At 45.0% G+C, this 19,700-nt stretch overlaps 2 protein-coding genes across 4 annotated transcripts in view; one reads left to right on the top strand and one right to left on the bottom strand.

Annotated features, from left to right (window-relative positions):
- The window catches only part of cntnap2a (contactin associated protein 2a), a 232,694-nt gene that overhangs the window by 16,180 nt on the left and 196,814 nt on the right, over nt 1–19,700 (bottom strand). The window contains 5 exon segments of the mRNA XM_064949314.1: nt 7,465–7,558; nt 7,827–7,960; nt 8,081–8,311; nt 13,243–13,390; nt 14,892–14,980. Of these exon segments, the coding sequence (XP_064805386.1) occupies nt 7,465–7,558; nt 7,827–7,960; nt 8,081–8,311; nt 13,243–13,390; nt 14,892–14,980 (696 nt within the window).
- The window catches only part of LOC135522754 (E3 ubiquitin-protein ligase TRIM68-like), a 26,234-nt gene continuing 8,325 nt past the window's right edge, over nt 1,792–19,700 (top strand). Inside the window, exons 1-3 of one of the 3 annotated variants that reach the window (XM_064949311.1) lie at nt 1,792–1,892; nt 2,279–3,403; nt 3,505–3,623. In XM_064949311.1, coding sequence (XP_064805383.1) covers nt 2,281–3,403; nt 3,505–3,536 — 1,155 coding nt within the window. In that variant the 5' untranslated portion in view covers nt 1,792–1,892; nt 2,279–2,280 and the 3' untranslated portion in view covers nt 3,537–3,623. Of the gene's footprint in view, nt 1,893–2,278; nt 6,440–19,700 lie in introns of those variants that run through there. The other 2 variants (XM_064949312.1, XM_064949310.1) reach the window with 2 other exon arrangements.

Raw genomic sequence — 19,700 nt, 5'->3', positions numbered from 1 at the left:
TATAATGTGATTTCTGATTTCTGTTGACTCCAACATGGCGGCTAATTTTATTTATTTTCTGAGCGCCGTCTCAGATTATTGCATGGTTTGCTTTTTCCGTAAAGTTTTTTTGAAATCTGACACAGCGGTTGCACAGCGGTTGGAGAGGTATATCTAAAATTTCATGTGTATAACTTGTATTTTCATCTACATTTATGATGAGTATTTCTGTTGAATTGATGTGGGTATGCAAAATCACTGGATGTTTTTGGAACTAGTGAACATAACATGCCAATGTAAACTCAGATTTTTTTATATAAATATGAACTTTATCAAACAAAACATACATGTATTGGGTAACATGAAGTCCTATGAGTGTCATCTGATGAAGATCATCAAAGGTTAGTGATTAATTTGATCTCTATTTGTGCTTTTTGTGACTCCTCTCTTTGGCTGGAAAAATGGCTGTGTTTTCTGTGAGTTGGTGGTCACCTAACATAATCGTTTGTTGTGCTTCGCTGTAAAGCCTATTTGAAATCGGACACTGTTTTGGGATTAACAACAAGATTACCTTTAAAACGGTATAAGATACATGTATGTTTGAGGAATTCTAATTATGAGATTTCTGTTGTTTTGAATTTGGCGCCCTGCACTTTCACTGGCTGTTGTCATATCATCCCATTAACGGGATTGCAGCCCTAAGAAGTTATTAAGTAGAGCCAGACAGTGTGCCAGGGGTCTACCAAAAATAACCAGCCAGAAAGAGACAAATAAAAATCACCTGTGGGAGGAGCAAAACAGTGAGCAGACACTTTCTTCAGTCGATTCAACTGTTGTCCTTTACAAGCTGCTTTTATCTAAATGAAATGACGGTTGATGCATACAGGAATCAAACTCACAGCCCTGATGAAGTTAAACACACCAAGCTCCATCCTAGCCACATTTCCTAGTCATTACAATAGTCATTAGACAGTCATCCAATACAGACCTGTTTCAGACAACAAGCCAAGCTTGCTCTGAATAATCGCACAAATAGCCTACACCTGGATTAGGAAAATCAGAGAGAGAAACTGGTTTCTGTCTGTGTGTCCTGATGAGACTGAACATGAAGGTTCTGTCATCTGCAGTTGTTTCTAAATATGGATAGTCTTTCTATATCTTCTGTGGTGTTCTAGCCTCATTCAGATTCAGTGTAGGTCAACAGAGCGTCAGCCTGTCTTCACACAACAGATATTCTCAAGAGCAATCAGTCCTAATGACCTGCATGGGTGAATGAGTGAGTGGATGGGCAGTTTGGAGTGCATATAAAAGTCATGTGTCTGTTGTGTTCGAGAGAAGTAACACGCTACTGTTGCTGCTGCTTTGCTGGGGTTGTGTGGGGTTCAAGGTATTGATATACATCCCCCTCTCAAAGGCTTTATGTCTGGAATAGTCAATTAATACAGCAATGTATATAGGATATTCCAGATCGATTCCGCCTGGGCCTTTATAACTCTCGTGCCTGGTAATTGTTTTACCTTCTATATGATGACTAACATCCACATAATCTGCATCTCTATGGTCTAACTCTCTCTAACATTTGCAGTTTCTCTTTCTCTCTATATTTTCACCTCCTGCATAATCCTTTATTTTGTATTTTTCTGCGTTTCTATCTGGACATTCTGTAATGTTAACTTCTGGATATGTGCCAGTTCTGAGCAGAGAGGGAGGAAAGGAGAGAGGAAAGAAGATAGTGAAGGAAAGAGGGAGTCAGTGAAGGGAGGGGCCTCATGATGTAATTTTACTGAAGTGAAAGTAAACTAAAGCAGGGAATTGTACATGGAAACAAAGTCTGCTGCTCCTCACAAGGCTAACAACAACACAGCAGCACAGTGTCCAACATTCAACAAGAAAACAGGAAAACTCCCACACAGGTAAGAGAAGTGGACTGGTTTAAACTATTTTCTACCACAGTGGTTTAGTATCAGCTCATACAGTATGACCTAAATACAACTATGCAGCTCATTTGCAATTTTACAGGCATACGAGTGTAAAGTTTAGGAAAAACATAAGTTGGGCAGCTACTGTAGCTGGTTATGTATGTAGCTTGGCTGTCAATCAAAACATAGCTAGACTACCAGTCCCATTTTGAGTGTTTCATTAAAACTGTCAACACCCCCACTATTTTGTGGGAGCAAAAGGGATGTTTTCACATCTTTGATGCCAGCTTTGGACCTCTGTCTGTAGTGATGTTTCAGGAAAGCTACTGCTGAGTCCTTCCAGAAAGTCAACTTATGGTGTCTCTGTTTTTGTGTTCCAGACATGGCGTCCCTTAGCAGTCTCTTGTCTGAAGAGCAGATACAGTGCTCTATCTGTCTGGATGTGTTCACTGAGCCAGTCACTACTCCTTGTGGTCACAACTTCTGCAAGGCCTGTATCAGTGGATACTGGAATAAGCCTGGCCTGTGCCAGTGTCCAATGTGTAAGGACATGTTTTACAGAAGACCTGAGCTCAAAATCAACACAACACTCAGAGATGTTGCAGATCATTTTAAGAGGATGAGAGACAGAGAAGAGTCCCCTGCTGAGCCTGGAGACGTGGCCTGTGATGTCTGCACTGGGAGAAAGCACAAGGCCCTGAAGTCTTGTCTGGAATGTCTGACCGCTTTCTGTGAAACTCACCTGCAGCCTCACAACAGAGTTGCAGGCCTGAAGAGACACAAGCTGATCACCCCTGTGGAGAACCTGCAAGACAGGATGTGTAAGAAGCACGACAGACTCCTGGAACTGTTCTGTAGGACTGACCAGACGTGTGTGTGTACGTTCTGCACTGAGACAGACCACAAGACTCACCTCACCGTCCCTCTAGAGGAAGAGTGTGGACAGAGGAAGGCTCAACTGGGGAAGACTGAGGCAGAGGTTCAGCAGATGATCCATGAGCGACTGCAGAAGGTTCAGGAGATCAAACACTCAGTAAAATTCAGAAAAAGAGCAGCAGAGCGAGAGATAGCAGACAGCATGGAGGTTTTCACTGCTCTGGTGCGCTGCATCGAGAGAAGCCAGGCTGAGTTCATTGAGGTGGTTGAGGAGAAGTTGAAAGCAGCAGAGTGGCAGGCTGAAGGGCTCATTGAAGAGCTGGAGCAGGAAATCACTGAGCTACAGAGGAGATGCTCTGAGTTGGAGCAGCTCTTACACACCAAGGACCACCTCCACCTCCTACAGAGCTCCCCACCCCTCTGTAAGCTTCCTCCCACCAGGAAGTGGTCTCAGAAAAGTGTCCACAGTCAGCTGTGTCTGGGAAATGTAAGGAGAGTTGTGTATCAACTGGAAGATGCTCTTCACAATGAGATGGAGAAGCTGCCTGACATCAAGCTGAAGAGGATGCAGCAGTATGCAGTGGATGTAACTCTGGACCCTGATACAGCATTTCCATTCCTCATCCTTGGTAAGACAAATAGGAAACAAGTGAGATGTGGAGACAAGAATCAAAAGAATCTCACGAATGATCCAAAGAGATTTAAAAATAGTTTCTCTGTCCTGGGTAAGGAGGGTTTCTCCTCTGGGAGATTCTACTATGAGGTGCAGGTGACGGGGAAGACATGGTGGTGGCTAGGAGTGGCCAGTGAATCCATAGACAGGAAGGAGAGTTTAAACCTGAGCTCTGATGGACTCTGGACTGTGTGGCTGAATGGCGAGAATGGGTATGGAGCCAACAATTACTATCCTGTCCGCCTCTCCCTGAGAGAGAAGCCCCAGAAGGTGGGGGTGTTTGTGGATTATGAGAAAGGTCAGGTCTCCTTCTATGATGTGACGGCCAAGTCTCATATCTACTCCTTCTTTGGATGCAACTTCACCGAGAAACTCTATCCATATTTCAACCCCTATCTTAGCTGTAGTGGTGAAAACTCAGCCCCACTGGTCATCTCCTCTGTCAATCACACACAGTGAAACAAGTTGTCACTAAAATGTCAAATAATCAGCTCAGCAGTTGATTAGTTTGGGGAACTACAGATCAATATTGTTGGGTGTGCATCTCAAACTGTATAAAGTATAATCAATTACCTCCCAAGGACAAAGGTTTTGAAAATGTTCCCTCTGCATTGCAAGTATTGAGAGCAAGGCTGATGGTTCTAAGTGATGTCAGAATGATGGTCAGATCTAAATTAAAGAGAGATACAAGTCTACTTTGACACGCTCTTCTGTATATCAAACCAAATTTCATTTCATTTGTCACATGCACCGAATACAGCAAGTGTAGACTTGACCATAAAATGCTTACCTACCAGCCCTTCCCTACGATGCAGAGTTTAAAAAGTGAAAAAATAATTAAAAAGAACATAAGAAAAAAGTAAACAAAATAGTAACACAATACTAATAACAAGGCTATATACAAGAAGTACCGGCACCGATTCAATATGCAGGGGTATGTGGTAGTTCAGGTAATTGAGGTAATATGTACATGTAGGTAGGGGTAAAAGTGACTATACAATCATGATAGATAATAAACAGAGCAGCAGCAGCGTACAGTGCATTCGGAAAGTATTTAGACCCCTTCCCCCTTTTCCACATTTTGTTACGTTACAGCCTTATTCTAAAATGGAATAAATTCAATCTACACACAATACCCCATAATGACAAAGCGAAAACAGGTTTTAATACATTTTAGCAAATGTATAAAAAATTAAAACAGAAATACCGTATTTACACAAGTATTCAGACCCTTTGCTACGAGACTCGAAATTGAGCTCAGGTGCATCCTGTTTCCATTGATTATCCTTGAGATGTTTCTACAACCTGGTAAATTCAATTGATTGGACATGCCTTGGAAAGGCACACACCTGTCTATATAAGATCCCACAGTTAACAGTGTATGTTAGAGCAAAAACTTGAACCTGATCAAACATCTCTGAGACTCCTGAAAATAAATGTGCAGTGACGCTCCCATCCAACCTGACAGAGCTTGAGATGATCTGCAGAGAAGAATGTGAGAAACTCCCAAAATACAGATGATAAGCTTGTAGCAACATACCCAAGAAGACTCGAGTCTGTAATCGCTACCGAAGGTACTTCAACAAAGTACTGTAATCGTCTGTAAGTCTGTACTGTAAGTCTGTAATCGCTTCCGAAGGTGCTTCAACAGAGTACAGGGTCTGAATACCTATGTAAATGTGATATTTCAGTAAAAAAAATCTATAATACTAAAAATAAAAATACATTTATGGGTTATTGTGTGTAGATTGGCGAGGGAAGAAAACTATTTAATCCATTTCAGAATAAGGCTGTAACATAACAAAATGTGGAAAAGGTCAAGGGGTCTGAATACTTTCCAGATGCATTGTATGTGAAGAGTGTGAAAGAGTGCCTGTGTGTGTGTGTGTGTGTGTGTGTGTGTGTGTGTGTGTGTGTGTGTGTTGGAGTGTAGTATGTGTGTGTGTTGGAGTGTAGTATGTGTGAGTGCGTGAGTAGGTGTGAGTCAGTGTGTGAGTCAGTGTGTGAGTCAGTGTGTGAGTAGGTTTGAGTCAGTGTGTGAGTCAGTGTGTGAGTCAGTGTGTGAGTCAGTGTGTGAGTAGGTTTGAGTCAGTGTGTGAGTCAGTGTGTGAGTCAGTGTGTGAGTAGGTTTGAGTCAGTGTGTGAGTCAGTGTGTGAGTCAGTGTGTGAGTCAGTGTGCATAGAGAAAATGCAAGAACGCCAGTGAAAAAACTAAAAAGGGGGATCGATGCAAACAGCCATTTGATTAACAGTCTTATGACTTGGGGGTAGAAGCTGTTCAGGAGCCTTTTGGTCCCAGACTTGGCTCTCCGGTACCACCTGCTGTGCGGCAGCAGAGAGAACAGGGTATAACTTGGGTGGCTGGAGTCTGACAATTTTGAGGTTCTTCCTCTGACACCACCTGGTATATAACTCCTAGAAGGAAAGGAGCTCAGTCCCAGTGATATAGTGGTCCGTCTGCACTACCCTCTGTAGCACCTTGCAGTTGGATGGGGCCTGTCATGCCAAATAGTGTCCTCGGATTTGAATGTAGTGGAAATGCGCTGACTTGGTGATCTGTAAGGTAAATAACTTTAATGTGTCAAGCAGAATACATGTTTTCTTTTCCATTTCCGAAACGTAGCATCGTTTAAGACGTGTATTTCATGTTGTCATGTTAACAAGGTACTAAAAAGTAGTTACAATTCATGTTGTCATTTTATTAGCTAAACAAAACGTGTTTTAACAGCCAAACTGTCATGGAAATCAGCCTTGTTTGCATAGCGATGATGAAAAGAATGTCATTAGGCTGTATAATGACATCCAAAATTAGAATCATTAGGTCGTCAAAACCATTGATATAGTAAAGGAATCACATTGTGATGTAGAGGGGGACACTATTTGGCCGGGGGACATTATTTGACATGACAGGCCCATATTGCATATGAGGTCTAAGTTTCGGTTCAACTTTTGTTGTTGTTGAAACCCGTTTGGAAATAAATCCATATTGTGAAATGCATAATTCTGCATGAATTATCTGTTGGAAAGGTGAACTGGCAGAGCAATGGTGACTTTGCCCTTTGTTGTGTCCTTCAGTCATTGAACGGCAGCTTTGCATTGCCAGGTGGGGTTGCTGTGGTGTGTGTGCGTGTGTGCCTTCGTCGGTGCATAAATGCTGGGAGTGCTTTGTGTGTATGAGTGTGTGTTACAGGGTAAGCAACATTATCCCCTGTGATATTAGTTGGCTGTAAATCGATCAATGGTTCTTGCTGAGAAGTGAACTCAGCTATTCTACCCCACTGATTCCCGCCAGCCCAGGACAGAGCGGGAAAACCGGGAGTCATGGAATACTAAACTAGTGATTGGGATCAAACAAGAAGGAATATAACACTACACCAGGGTCGTGTTCAGGAGGGCACAACATTCTGATTGCCGCAGCTAGAAATGTCTTGTATAGAGCTGACATGAATCCCTATAATTCTACAGAGAAGCGTCTGTTCTACATAACATTTCTATCTGAACGTTCTGTAAGGTTGCACCCCACGGAGAATGCTCAGGACTAACACACTACACCAGTAATGCCAGACAACAGACCATATACCGAAGCAAAATATATATATTGAACATCATGTTACAGAAACCAAAGCAGACAATAATTTTTTTAATCTATAATATGTCTCGCAACATTAGGCTCCATCACATCCGGCCGTGATTGGTTGGGAGTCCCATAGGGAGGCGCACAATTGGCCCAGTGTCCTCCGGGTTTGGCCGGGCCGTCATTGTAAATAAGAATATTTTCTTAACTAACTTGCCTAGTTAAAAAAAGGTAAAAAATATATCTATATTTTTAAATCAGACCTTCTCCTTCATGACTGTCCTGGTGAAATATGAAATACTGTCTTCTAGTTCCCTCTGGTGGGCACACAGCATAACTACAACAAGTCTGCACTCTTCTGCTGGTGCTCTCTGTATAGGCCTATTGTCTCTACCAGGGCCAAGCAGGCCTGTCAAACACACATTTGAGGTGCCTGTACTCACCAAATACTTTCCCCAAGAACAATGTCTTGACCAGGTTGAACTGTGTGTCTGATGCCTCCGGGAGAGAGTAACTGACAGGGGGGTAGTGGTCCAACTAGAGGCGGAGAGTGAGAGAAGGAGGGGAAGAGAGAGAAGATCATGATACTAACCATTGGTGGTTTTCTATAGTTAATCATCAGCATCAACTGTGTTCAAACAGGCCTACTCATATCCATGAAGCATCAAGCCATTGTCAATCATTCAAGTCCTGAGACTATTGAAGGCTTTTGTCTCCCTCTTGTGGTTCAAAATGTACATGTCTGAAATCGTCACAGACGATGCTTTGACGGCGGAGAGAAAGGTTGGTTTGTGTGTGTGTGTACCTGTATGGTGATAGTCCTGTTGCTTCTGGACATGTTGATGGTGTGTGGCTGTCCGTTGGCTAGGTTACGCTGGTCTACGTCTATGGTGAACGGCTCCTTGAGTCCGCCTAGGTTATACTGCACCTGGAGAGTTCCTACACGCACACACACACAAATGCAGAGATCTGCATTTGAAACGTACCAGGGAAGCGAAGAGCAGCAGAGTCGATGTGTGTCTGTGAGTGTGTGTGTTATGCGTCGTGTCAGTGTCTCACCATTCTGCCGCAGCACCAGCGCCAGGTAGTCTTGTGTCTTGGAGCTGGCGTACAGCAGTATAGCTGGTGTGTTGGACGTGCTGAAGCTAAACGCTACTTCTTCTCTTGTCAGATTCACTTCCTGTGGAGTCGAAGGTTGGGCCACAAACCTTGTGTCCTGATTGGCTGCCGCTGACTCTGACAGGAAGTCGTATCGCACCAGAGTCCCCGCCTCAAAGAAGCCCCCCACATCTGAGAGAGGAAGAGACAACACACACACACAAAGGTTTAGAAACACACAGGCACACACACACACACACATACACACACACACACACACCTTGTTTAGGAGAGATAACATGCTGCTTGAGAGGAAGCTTATGGAGATAGTGGCTGTCCAGAGAGTGTGTATGTGTGTGTGTGTTTTCGCTTGTCCCTGTGTTGCCTCACTGCCTGGCTTCTGGTCCCCACAAGACGAGTTAAACACGTGTACACGCACACACACGCACGCACGCACGCACGCACGCACGCACGCACACACACACACACACACACACACACACACACACACACACACACACACACACACACACACACACACACACACACACACACACACACAGAGCTATATCTGTAGAGATGCTGGTAAGAACCTCACTCTCTGGTGTAAGTGTGTGTGTGTGTGTTGTTCATTATGAAGTCAGAGTTGTCTGTCTGTGACCCCAGGGTATGGCAGCAGCAGCAGAATGAGACAGTCAGGATAATAATATTCTACCTCAGGAGTCGGGTGTAAATATGAATATAATGGAAATACGCATCACAATTATGACTGCACTCATACATATGACAGTGGCAGGAGAACAGAGGGAGGAGAAGGCCCTCTGGGGTATCTGAAGGGTATAACACACGTGTTAATAAACACACACACTATTTTACATTACATTCAAGACCTTGTTTTCAGTTTTTACACACACACACACACACACACACACACACACACACACACACACACACACACACACACACACACACACACACACACACACCTCACCTCTATCCCCCCTTTCTTTCTACCTCTACCCCCCTCTCTTTCTACCTCTATCCCCCTCTCTTTCTACCTCTATCCCCCTCTCTTTCTACCTCTATCCCCCTCTCTTTCTACCTCCCTCTATCTCCCTCTCTTTCTACCTCTATCCCCCTCTCTTTCTACCTCCCTCTATCCCCCCCCTCTCTTTCTACCTCTATCCCCCTCTCTTTCTACCTCTATCCCCCTCTCTTTCTACCTCTATCCCCCTCTCTTTCTACCTCTATCCCCCCTCTTTCTACCTCTATCCCCCTCTCTTTCTACCTCTACCCCCCTCTCTTTCTACCTCTATCCCCCTCTCTTTCTACCTCTATCCCCCTCTCTTTTTACCTCTATCCCCCTCTCTTTCTACCTCCATCCCCCTCTCTTTCTACCTCTATCCCCCTCTCTTTCCACCTCTACCCCCCCTCTCTTTCTACCTCTATCCCGCTCTATTTCTACCTCTATCCCCCCTCTCTTTCTACATCTATCCCCTCTCTTTCTACCTCTATCCCCCTCTCTTTCTACCTCTATCCCCCTCTCTTCCTATCTCTATCCACCTCTCTTTCTACCTCTATCCCCCCTCTCTTTCTACCTCTATCCCCCCTTTCTTTCTACCTCTAACCCCTCTCTTTCTACCTCTATCCCCCTCTCTTTCTACCTCTATCCCCCCTCTCTTTCTACCTCTATCCCCCTCTCTTTCTACCTCCCTCTATCTCCCTCTCTTTCTACCTCTATCCCCTCTCTTTCTACCTCCATCTATCTCCCTCTCTTTCTACCTCTATCCCCCCTCTCTTTCTACCTAATCCCCCTCTCTTTCTACCTCTATCCACCTCTCGTTCTACCTCCCTCTATCTCCCTCTCTTCCTACCTCTATCCCCTCTCTTTCTACCTCTATCCACCTCTCTTTCTACCTCCCTCTATCTCCCTCTCTTTCTACCTCTATCCCCCCTCTCTTTCTACCTCTATCCCCCTCTCTTTCTACCTCTATCCCCCCTCTCTTTCTACCTCTATCCCCCTCTCTTTCTACCTCTATCCCCCTCTCTTTTTACCTCTATCCCCCTCTCTTTCTACCTCCATCCCCCCTCTCTTTCTACCTCTATCCCCCTCTCTTTCCACCTCTACCCCCCTCTCTTTCTACCTCTATCCCGCTCTATTTCTACCTCTATCCCCCCTCTCTACCTCTATCCCCCCTCTCTTTCTACTTCTATCCCCTTCTCTTTCTACCTCTATCCCATTCTCTTTCTACATCTATCCCCTCTCTTTCTACCTCTATCCCCCCTCTCTTTCTACCTCTATCCCCCCTCTCTTCCTATCTCTATCCACCTCTCTTTCTACCTCTATCCCCCCACTCTTTCTACCTCTATCCCCCCTTTCTTTCTACCTCTACCCCCTCTCTTTCTACCTCTATCCCCCTCTCTTTCTACCTCTATCCCCCCTCTCTTTCTAACTCTATCCCCCTCTCTTTCTACCTCCCTCTACCTCCCTCTCTTTCTACCTCTATCCCCTCTCTTTCTACCTCCCTCTATCTCCCTCTATTTCTACCTCTATCCCCCCACTCTTTCTGCCTCTATCCCCCTCTCTTTCTACCTCTATCCCCCTCTCTTTCTACCTCTATCCCCCCTCTCTTTCTACCTCTATCCCCCTCTCTTTCTACCTCTATCCCCCTCTCTTCCTACCTCTATCCACCTCTCTTTCTACCTCCCTCTATCTCCCTCTCTTTCTACCTCTATCCCCCTCTCTATCTACCTCTATCCCCCCTCTCTTTCTACCTCTATCCCCCTCTCTTTCCACCTCTACCCCCTCTCTTTCTACCTCTATCCCCTCTCTTTCTACCTCTATCCCCCCTATCTTTCTACCTCTATCCCCCTCTCTTTCTACCTCTATCCCCTCTCTTTCTACCTCTATCTCCCCTCTCTTTCTACCTCTATCCCCCTCTCTTTCTACCTCTATCCCCCCTCTCTTTCTACCTCTATCCCCCTCTCCTTCTACCTCTATCCCCCCTCTCTTTCTACCTCCCTCTATCTCCCTCTCTTTCTACCTCTATCCCCCCTCTCTTTCTACCTCTATCCCCCCTCTCTTTCTACCTCTAATCCCCCTCTCTTTCTACCTATATCCACCTCTCGTACTACCTCCCTCTATCTCCCTTTTCTTCCTACCTCTATCCCCCTCTCTTTCTACCTCTATCCACCTCTTTCTACCTCCCTCTATCTCCCTCTCTTTCTACCTCTATCCCCCTCTCTTTCTACCTCTATCCCCCCTCTCTTTCTACCTCTATGCCCCTCTCTTTCTACCTCTATCCCCCCTCTCTTTCTACCTCTATCCCCCTCTCTTTCTACCTCTATGCCCCTCTCTTTCTACCTCTATCCCCCTCTCTTTCTACCTCTATCCCCCCCTCTCTTTCTACCTCTATCCCCCTCCCTTTCTACCTCTATCCCCCCTCTCTTTCTACCTCTATCCCCCTCTCTTTCTACCTCTATCCCCCTCTCTTTCTACCTCTATCCCCCTCTCTTTCTACCTCTATCCCCCCTCTCTTTCTACCAATATCCCCCTCTCTTTCTACCTCTATCCCCCTCTCTTTCTACCTCTATCCCCCTCTCTTTCTACCTCTATCCCCCTCTCTTTCTACCTTATCCCCCTCTCTTCTACCTCTATCCCCCTCTCTTTCTACCTCTATCCCCCTCTCTTTCTACCTCCCTCTATCTCCCTCTCTTTCTACCTCTATCCCCCTCTCTTTCTACCTCTATCCCCCTCTCTTTCTACCTCTATCCCCCTCTCTTTCTACCTCTATCCCCCTCTCTTTCTACCTCTATCCCCCTCTCTCTTTCTACCTCTATCCCCCTCTCTTTCTACCAATATCCCCCTCTCTTTCTACCTCTATCCCCCTCTCTTTCTACCTCTATCCCCCTCTCTTTCTACCTCTATCCCCCTCTCTTTCTACCTCTATCCCCCTCTCTTTCTACCTCTATCCCCCTCTCTTTCTACCTCCCTCTATCTCCCTCTCTTTCTACCTCTATCCCCCCTCTCTTTCTACCTCTATCCCCCCTCTCTTTCTACCTCTATCCCCCCTCTCTTTCTACCTCTATCCCCCCTCTCTTTCTATCTCTATCCACCTCTCGTTCTACCTCCCTCTATCCCCCTCTCTTTCTATCTCTATCCACCTCTCGTTCTACCTCCCTCTCTTCCTACCTCTATCCACCTCTCTTTCTACCTCCCTCTATCTCCCTCTCTTTCTACCTCTATCCCCCTTTCTTTCTACCTCTATCCCCCTCTCTTTCTACCTCTATCCCCCCTCTCTTTCTACCTCTATCCCCCTCTCTTTCTACCTCTATCCCCCCTCTCTTTCTACCTATATCCCCCTCTCTTTCTACCTCTACCCCCCTCTCTTTCTACCTCTATCCCCCTCTCTTTCTACCTCTATCCCCCTTCTCTTTCTACCTCTATCCCCCCTCTCTTTCTACCTCTATCCCCTTCTCTTTCTACCTCTATCCCCTTCTCTTTCTACATCTATCCCCTCTCTTTCTACCTCTATCCACCTCTCGTTCTACCTCCCTCTATCTCCCTCTCTTCCTACCTCTATCCCCCTCTCTTTCTACCTCTATCCACCTCTTTCTACCTCCCTCTATCTCCCTCTCTTTCTACCTCTATCCCCCTCTCTTTCTACCTCTATCCCCCTCTCTTTCTACCTCTATCCCCCCTTTCTTTCTACCTCTATCCCCCTCTCTTTCTACCTCTATCCCCTCTCTTTCTACCTCTATCCCCCTCTCTTTCTACCTCTATCCCCCTATCTTTCTACCTCTATCCCCCCTCTCTTTCTACCTCTATCCCCCCCTCTTTCTACCTCTATCCCCCCTCTCTTTCTACCTCTATCCTCTAACACATATTCCCCTGTCTCGTCACCCCTGCCTTGTGTAGAACACAGGAAAACAAGCTTAAGTTTAGGAAACAAATTAATTCATATGTCACGGATCAACTTTCTAGGTATGACGTCTCACTGCGACTGACAGAAACTAATGCTTACTTCTGAGTAAATGTTGTAGTTCCTCTGCAAACAAGAGTCTGCTGGTTACACCGTCCAACAGCCTAGCAGTAATTTCAGGGTTCAGCGATTAGCTCTCACCTTTGGTGCAGAAGGGTCCGTCGTATGCCGTGGCAGTGCAGTCACAGGAGTAGCCATTATATTTCTCCACACACTTTCCTCCGTTCCTGCAGTACATCCCATAACTGGTACAATGACCCTGACAGCCTGGCTTTACACCTGGAGTTACCTAGAGAGAGAGGGAGGTAGAGGGAGAGAGGTGGGGAGAGAGAGAGGTAGATGGGGGAGGTAAGAGGTAGAGGGAGAGAGGTGGGGAGAGAGAGGTAGATGGGGGGGTAAGAGGTAGAGGGAGAGAGGTGGGGGGAGAGAGAGGTAGATGGGGGTGGGGGGAGAGAGAGAGGTAGATGGGGGAGAGAGAGATAGAGAGGGAGATAGAGAGGTAGATGGGGGAGAGATAGAGAGATAGAGAGAGAGAGAGGTAGATGGGGGGAGAGAGAGAGGTAGATGGGGGAGAGAAAGAGAGGGAGGTAGGTGGGGAGAGAGAAAGAGGGAGATGGGAGAGAGAGAGAGAGGGAGGTAGGTGGGAAGAGAGAGAGAGGTAGATGGGGGAGAGAGAGGTAGATGGGGAGAGAGAGAGGGAGAGGGAGGTAGGTGGCGGGCGGGGGGAGAGAGAGATAGATGGGGGAGTGAGAGAGGGAGAGAGATAGAGAGAGGTAGATGGGGGGAGAGAGAGAGAGAAAGAGAGGTAGATGGGGGGAGAGAGAGATGAGAGAGATAGAGAGAGAGAGTAGATGGGGGAGAGAGGTAGATGGGGGGAGAGAGAGGGAGGTAGGTGGGGAGAGAGAGAGGTAGATGGGGGGAAAGAGGTAGATGTGGGGGAGAGAGAGAGGGAGGTAGGTGGGGAGAGAGAGGAGGTAGATGGGGGGAGAGAGAGAGGGATGTAGGTGGGGAGAGAGAGAGGTAGACAGGGGGGGTAAGAGGTAGAGGGAGAGAGGTGGGGAGAGAGGTAGATGGGGGACGGGGGAGAGGTAGATGGTGGAGAGAGAGGGAAAGAGGTAGATGGGGGGAGAGAGAGAGATAGATAGAGAGATAGAGAGAGGTAGAAAGAGAGGGGGGATAGAGGTAGAAAGAGAGGGGGATAGAGGTAGAAAGAGAGGGGGATAGAGGTAGAAAGAGAGGGGGATAGAGGTAGAAAGAGAGGGAGGATAGAGGTAGAAAGAGAGGGGGATAGAGGTAGATGGGGGAGAGAGAGAGAGAGAGAGAGAGAGAGGGAGGTAGGTGGGGAGAGAGAGAGGTAGATGGGGGAGAGAGAGAGAGGTAGATGGGGGAGAGAGAGGTAGATGGGGGGGAGAGAGAGAGAGGGAGGTAGGTGGGGAGAGAGAGGTAGATGGGAGGAGAGAGAGAGGTAGATGGGGGAGAGAGAGAGAGAGGGAGGTAGTTGGGGAGAGAGAGAGAGGTAGATGGGGGGAGAGAGAGGTAGATGGGGGGAGAGAGGTAGATGGGGGGGACAGAGATAAAGAGAGAGGGAGGTAGGTGGGGAGAGAGAGAGGTAGATGGGTGGGAGAGAGAGAGAGAGAGAGAGAGAGAGAGAGAGGAGGTAAGTAGGTGGGGAGAGAGAGGTAGATAGAGAGAGAAAGGGAGTTTGACTTTTGGGATGCTCTTTATTTGCTTTCGTGAAGAGAATAACTTTTTTTTTTTTTTAAATATGATGAAATAAAAGATCATGTCACCTTTGCCCTCTCCTCAAGGTCAAGGGTCACGCCATTCATTCTGAGGGAGCGGATACATCCCAGAAACCCTCTCTGACCCCCTGCTGCACCTAAAGAGAAGAGAGAGAGAAGAGAGAACAGAGAGAGATACGATTATTTGGGGAATAGGAATAGAGATAATTTCCCTTGAGGTTGAGTTAGGGATATATGACAGTTGATGGTCACAGTGATTTAACAGACCAGAGGAGAGGTGCTCCAGCCCTATCTAACCTAACATTAGCACTTAATTGATCAATTAGTGTGGTTGATTGGCTGGAGATATCACACACCCAGGTCTACATCAGGCTTTGATTAAAAGGTAGAGATTACATCAGGCAGACACTGTGGCCCTCCAGGACTGGAGTTGCTCACACCAGTGCAGTGTGTGTGTGGTGCACTCCTCCTGGCCTCTCTCTGTCTCCATAGGGCAAATTACTCTGTAATGATGTGCTAATGAACTAGCATATTATATTCATTAGGACAGCAATGCCTAGAGGGACACACACACACACCATCCATTAGTCCAGTGTGGGCTGCTAGAATACCTTCCTTCTCTGAGCCAAACTAAGCAAACCAAGGCCAGGAGAGACATTAGCAGGCATGGACACAGTCCAAAATACCCACCAGTGGCACTGCATGAATGTCAATGGGAAAAGACTACATGGATATGAACTGAAAATCATCATGCATATTTATGTATCTGTTTTTATTAAATGTTACCTACTGTCTTGGCAGGTCAACGAAGCTGGCTTCCCTGGGACAGTTGCAACACACACACACACACACACACGCACACACGCACGCGCACACACGCACATGCACATGCAGTGAGCGAGCCCGTCACACACACGGCGAGACGAGGAGGACGCAGAATGAATAAAAAATAGAAACAAAGAGAACAGGAAAGAAAAAACATGGAAAATGAAAGAGAAAGTGAGCGAAAACATGCAGAAAATATAGGAAATAATGCAATATCATATACCATTTTAAAATATAACATAATACCTCAAATACCAGAATATAAACACATAAATAATGAAGATAATGTTGGGACCACCTAAGTGAGTAGTGGGGTGTGTTCTCCCCTGCACCTCTGTGTATAAACACTAGCGTTAGAATGCAAATCACACCTACTGTGGATCCCATCTGAGCCTGATTCAATTTCCCCCGACCAGGCAAATACCCTCGCTGCTCTGACACATGCAGATGAGCTACAAGAGAGACAGCAGCCTAGCCAATCTCACAGTCAGATTTATACCGCTCTCTGATCCAGTACAAACCAATAGGTCCCATGACTGTATGGAGGTGACGGAAGAACTGATTGTGTTAAGCTGATGACCTGATGGCGATTAGATTGATAGATTGATCCCTGAGGGGTAATTCAACGAGTTGGTTTCCCTGAAACCTACTGTACATGCAGATCAGATAGTGGGAGAAGTCTCCTGTGAGTTTTATCACTCTTTATAAGCCGGTATTAAAGTTTCGCATCACAAATCAATATGTGCCTGTATGGCTATATGGTTAACGGTAGCATATAAGGACCGATTTACTTTAATTCAATTCAATTCAATACAACTTTATTAATCCCAATGGCCATTCAGGAAGCTGCAAAGTGATAATGTTCTTCCATCCAAACCGCAAAAAACTGATGAGACGATGGAATTTAAAATGTGTTATTGGTATTCAGAACTATCTGACTTTGGAATGTCTGATTGGAATTCTGAAGTGTTTCTCAAAGAAAAATAAATGTTCAGAGTTAGAGAGAGAAAAGTAGGAAGGAAAGAGAATTGAATTCAACCTCAGCAGTTTTCCCCTCCATCCTAAATCCTGTTTTATTCGCTGTCGTCAGTGTTAAAGTATTGGCAGGTCCACAGCCACATAAAGTAGGGTGAGATAGAGGAGTGAAAAGAAGAGGTAGAGATAAAGCCCTCTTTAACTTCTGTTCTCCTAATGACCTTCACAGTCATTGTGTAGAGAAGAGAGGGAGTGGAGGAGCAACTGAAATAGCACAATGAAAATGTAGAGCCATTCTGTGTGGCAAAATGAGGACTTCATTCATTGTCTCTCTGTGGATAAGTGAGGACTTAATTCATTGTCTCTGTGTGGCAAAACGAGGACTTCATTCATTGTCTCTGTGTGGCATAGTGATGACTTAATTCATTGTCTCTGTGTGGCAAAATGAGGACTTAATTCATTGTCTCTGTGTGGCTAAATGAGGACGTAAGTCATTGTCTCTGTGTGGCAAAATGAGGACTTAATTCATTGTCTCTGTGTGGCATAATGAGGACTTAATTCATTGTCTCTGTGTGGCAAAATGAGGACTTAATTCATTGTCTCTGTGTGGCATAGTGACGACTTAATTCATTGTCTCTGTGTGGCAAAATGAGGACTTAATTCATCGTCTCTGTGGCATAGTGACGACTTAATTCATTGTCTCTGTGTGGCAAAATGAGGACTAAATTCATTGTCTCTGTGGCATAGTGACGACTTAATTCATTGTCTCTGTGTGGCAAAATGAGGACTTAATTCATTGTCTCTCTGTGGCATAGTGACGACTAAATTCATTGTCTCTGTGTGGCAAAATGAGGACTTAATTCATTGTCTCTCTGTGGCATAGTGACGACGTAATTCATTGACTCTGTGTGGCAAAATGAGGACTTCATTCATTGTCTCTCTGTGGCATAGTGACGACTTAATTCATTGTCTCTGTGTGGCATAGTGACGACTTAATTCATTGTCTCTGTGTGGCAAAATGAGGACTTTCATTGTCTCTCTGTGGCATTCATTGTCTCTGTGTGGCTGAGTCTCTGCATAGTTAATTCATTGTCTCTCTGACGACTTAATTCATTGTCTGTGTGGCATGATGAGGACATAATTCATTTTCTCTCTGTGGCATAGTGACGACTTAATTCATTGTCTCTGTGTGGCAAAATGAGGACTTAATTCATTGTTTCTGTGTGGCAAAATGAGGACTTAATTCATTGTCTCTCTGATAAAAAGTGACGACTTAATTCATTGTCTGTGTGGCATGATGAGGACATAATTCATTTTCTCTCTGTGGCATAGTGACGACTTAATTCATTGTCTCTGTGTGGCAAAATGAGGACTTAATTCATTGTCTCTGTGTGGTCTCTCTGATAAAAAGTGACACTTAATTCATTGTCTCATGATGAGGACATAATTCATTTTCTCTTTGTGGCATAGACTTAATTCATTGTCTCTGTGTGGCAAAATGAGGACTTAATTCATTGTCTCTGTGTGTGGCTTAAAATGAGGACTTAATTCATTGTCTCTGTGTGGCAAAATGAGGACTTAATTCATTGTCTCTGTGTGGCATAATGAGGACTTAATTCATTGTCTCTGTGTGGCAAAATGAGGACTTAATTCATTGTCTCTGTGTGGCATAGTGACGACTTAATTCATTGTCTCTGTGTGGCAAAATGAGGACTCTTGTCTCTGTGTGGCAAAATGAGGACTTAATTCATTGTCTCTGTGTTTGAGGACTTAATTCTGTCTCTCTGTGGCAAAATGAGGACTTAATTCATTGTCTCTGTGTGGCATAGTGACTTAATTCATTGTCTCTGTGTGGCAAAATGAGGACTTAATTCATTGTCTCTGTGTGGCATAGTGACGACTTAATTCATTGTCTCTGTGTGGCAAAATGAGCAGTTAATTCATCGTCTCTCTGTGGCATAGTGGCGACTTAATTCATTTTCTCTGTGTGGCAAAATGAGGACTTAATTCATTGTCTCTCTGTGGCATAGTGACGACTTAATTCATTGTCTCTCTGTGGCATAGTGACGACTTAATTCATTGTCTCTCTGTGGCATAGTGACAACTTAATTCATTGTCTCTGTGTGGCAAAATGAGGACTTAATTCATTGTCTCTGTGTGGCATAATGAGGACTTAATTCATTGTCTCTGTGTGGTAAAATGAGGACTTAATTCATTGTCTCTGTGTGGCAAAATGAGGACTTAATTCATTGTCTCTCTGTGGCAAATTCATTGTGTGTGGCAAAATGAGGACTTAATTCATTGTCTCTGTGTGGCAAAATGTCTCTGTGTGGCAAAATGAGGACTTAATTCATTGTCTCTCTGTGGCATAGTGACGACGTAATTCATTGACTCTGTGTGGCAAAATGAGGACTTCATTCATTGTCTCTCTGTGGCATAGTGACGACTTAATTCATTGTCTCTGTGTGGCATAGTGACGACTTAATTCATTGTCTCTGTGTGGCAAAATGAGGACTTAATTCATTGTCTCTCTGAGGTATAGTGACGACTTAATTCATTGTCTGTGTGGCATGATGAGGACATAATTCATTTTCTCTCTGTGGCATAGTGACGACTTAATTCATTGTCTCTGTGTGGCAAAATGAGGACTTAATTCATTGTTTCTGTGTGGCAAAATGAGGACTTAATTCATTGTCTCTCTGATAAAAAGTGACGACTTAATTCATTGTCTGTGTGGCATGATGAGGACATAATTCATTTTCTCTCTGTGGCATAGTGACGACTTAATTCATTGTCTCTGTGTGGCAAAATGAGGACTTAATTCATTGTTTCTGTGTGGCAAAATGAGGACTTAATTCATTGTCTCTCTGATAAAAAGTGACGACTTAATTCATTGTCTGTGTGGCATGATGAGGACATAATTAATTTTCTCTCTGTGGCATAGTGACGACTTAATTCATTGTCTCTGTGTGGCAAAATGAGGACTTAATTCATTGTCTCTGTGTGGCAAAATGAGGACTTAATTCATTGTCTCTGTGTGGCAAAATGAGGACTTAA

This window comes from Oncorhynchus masou, chromosome 30 (genome assembly GCF_036934945.1).
Source record: "Oncorhynchus masou masou isolate Uvic2021 chromosome 30, UVic_Omas_1.1, whole genome shotgun sequence".
Taxonomy (NCBI): Eukaryota; Metazoa; Chordata; class Actinopteri; order Salmoniformes; family Salmonidae; genus Oncorhynchus; species Oncorhynchus masou.
Note: the sequence above shows the minus strand (reverse complement) of the source record. Positions and strands in the feature narration are given on the sequence as shown.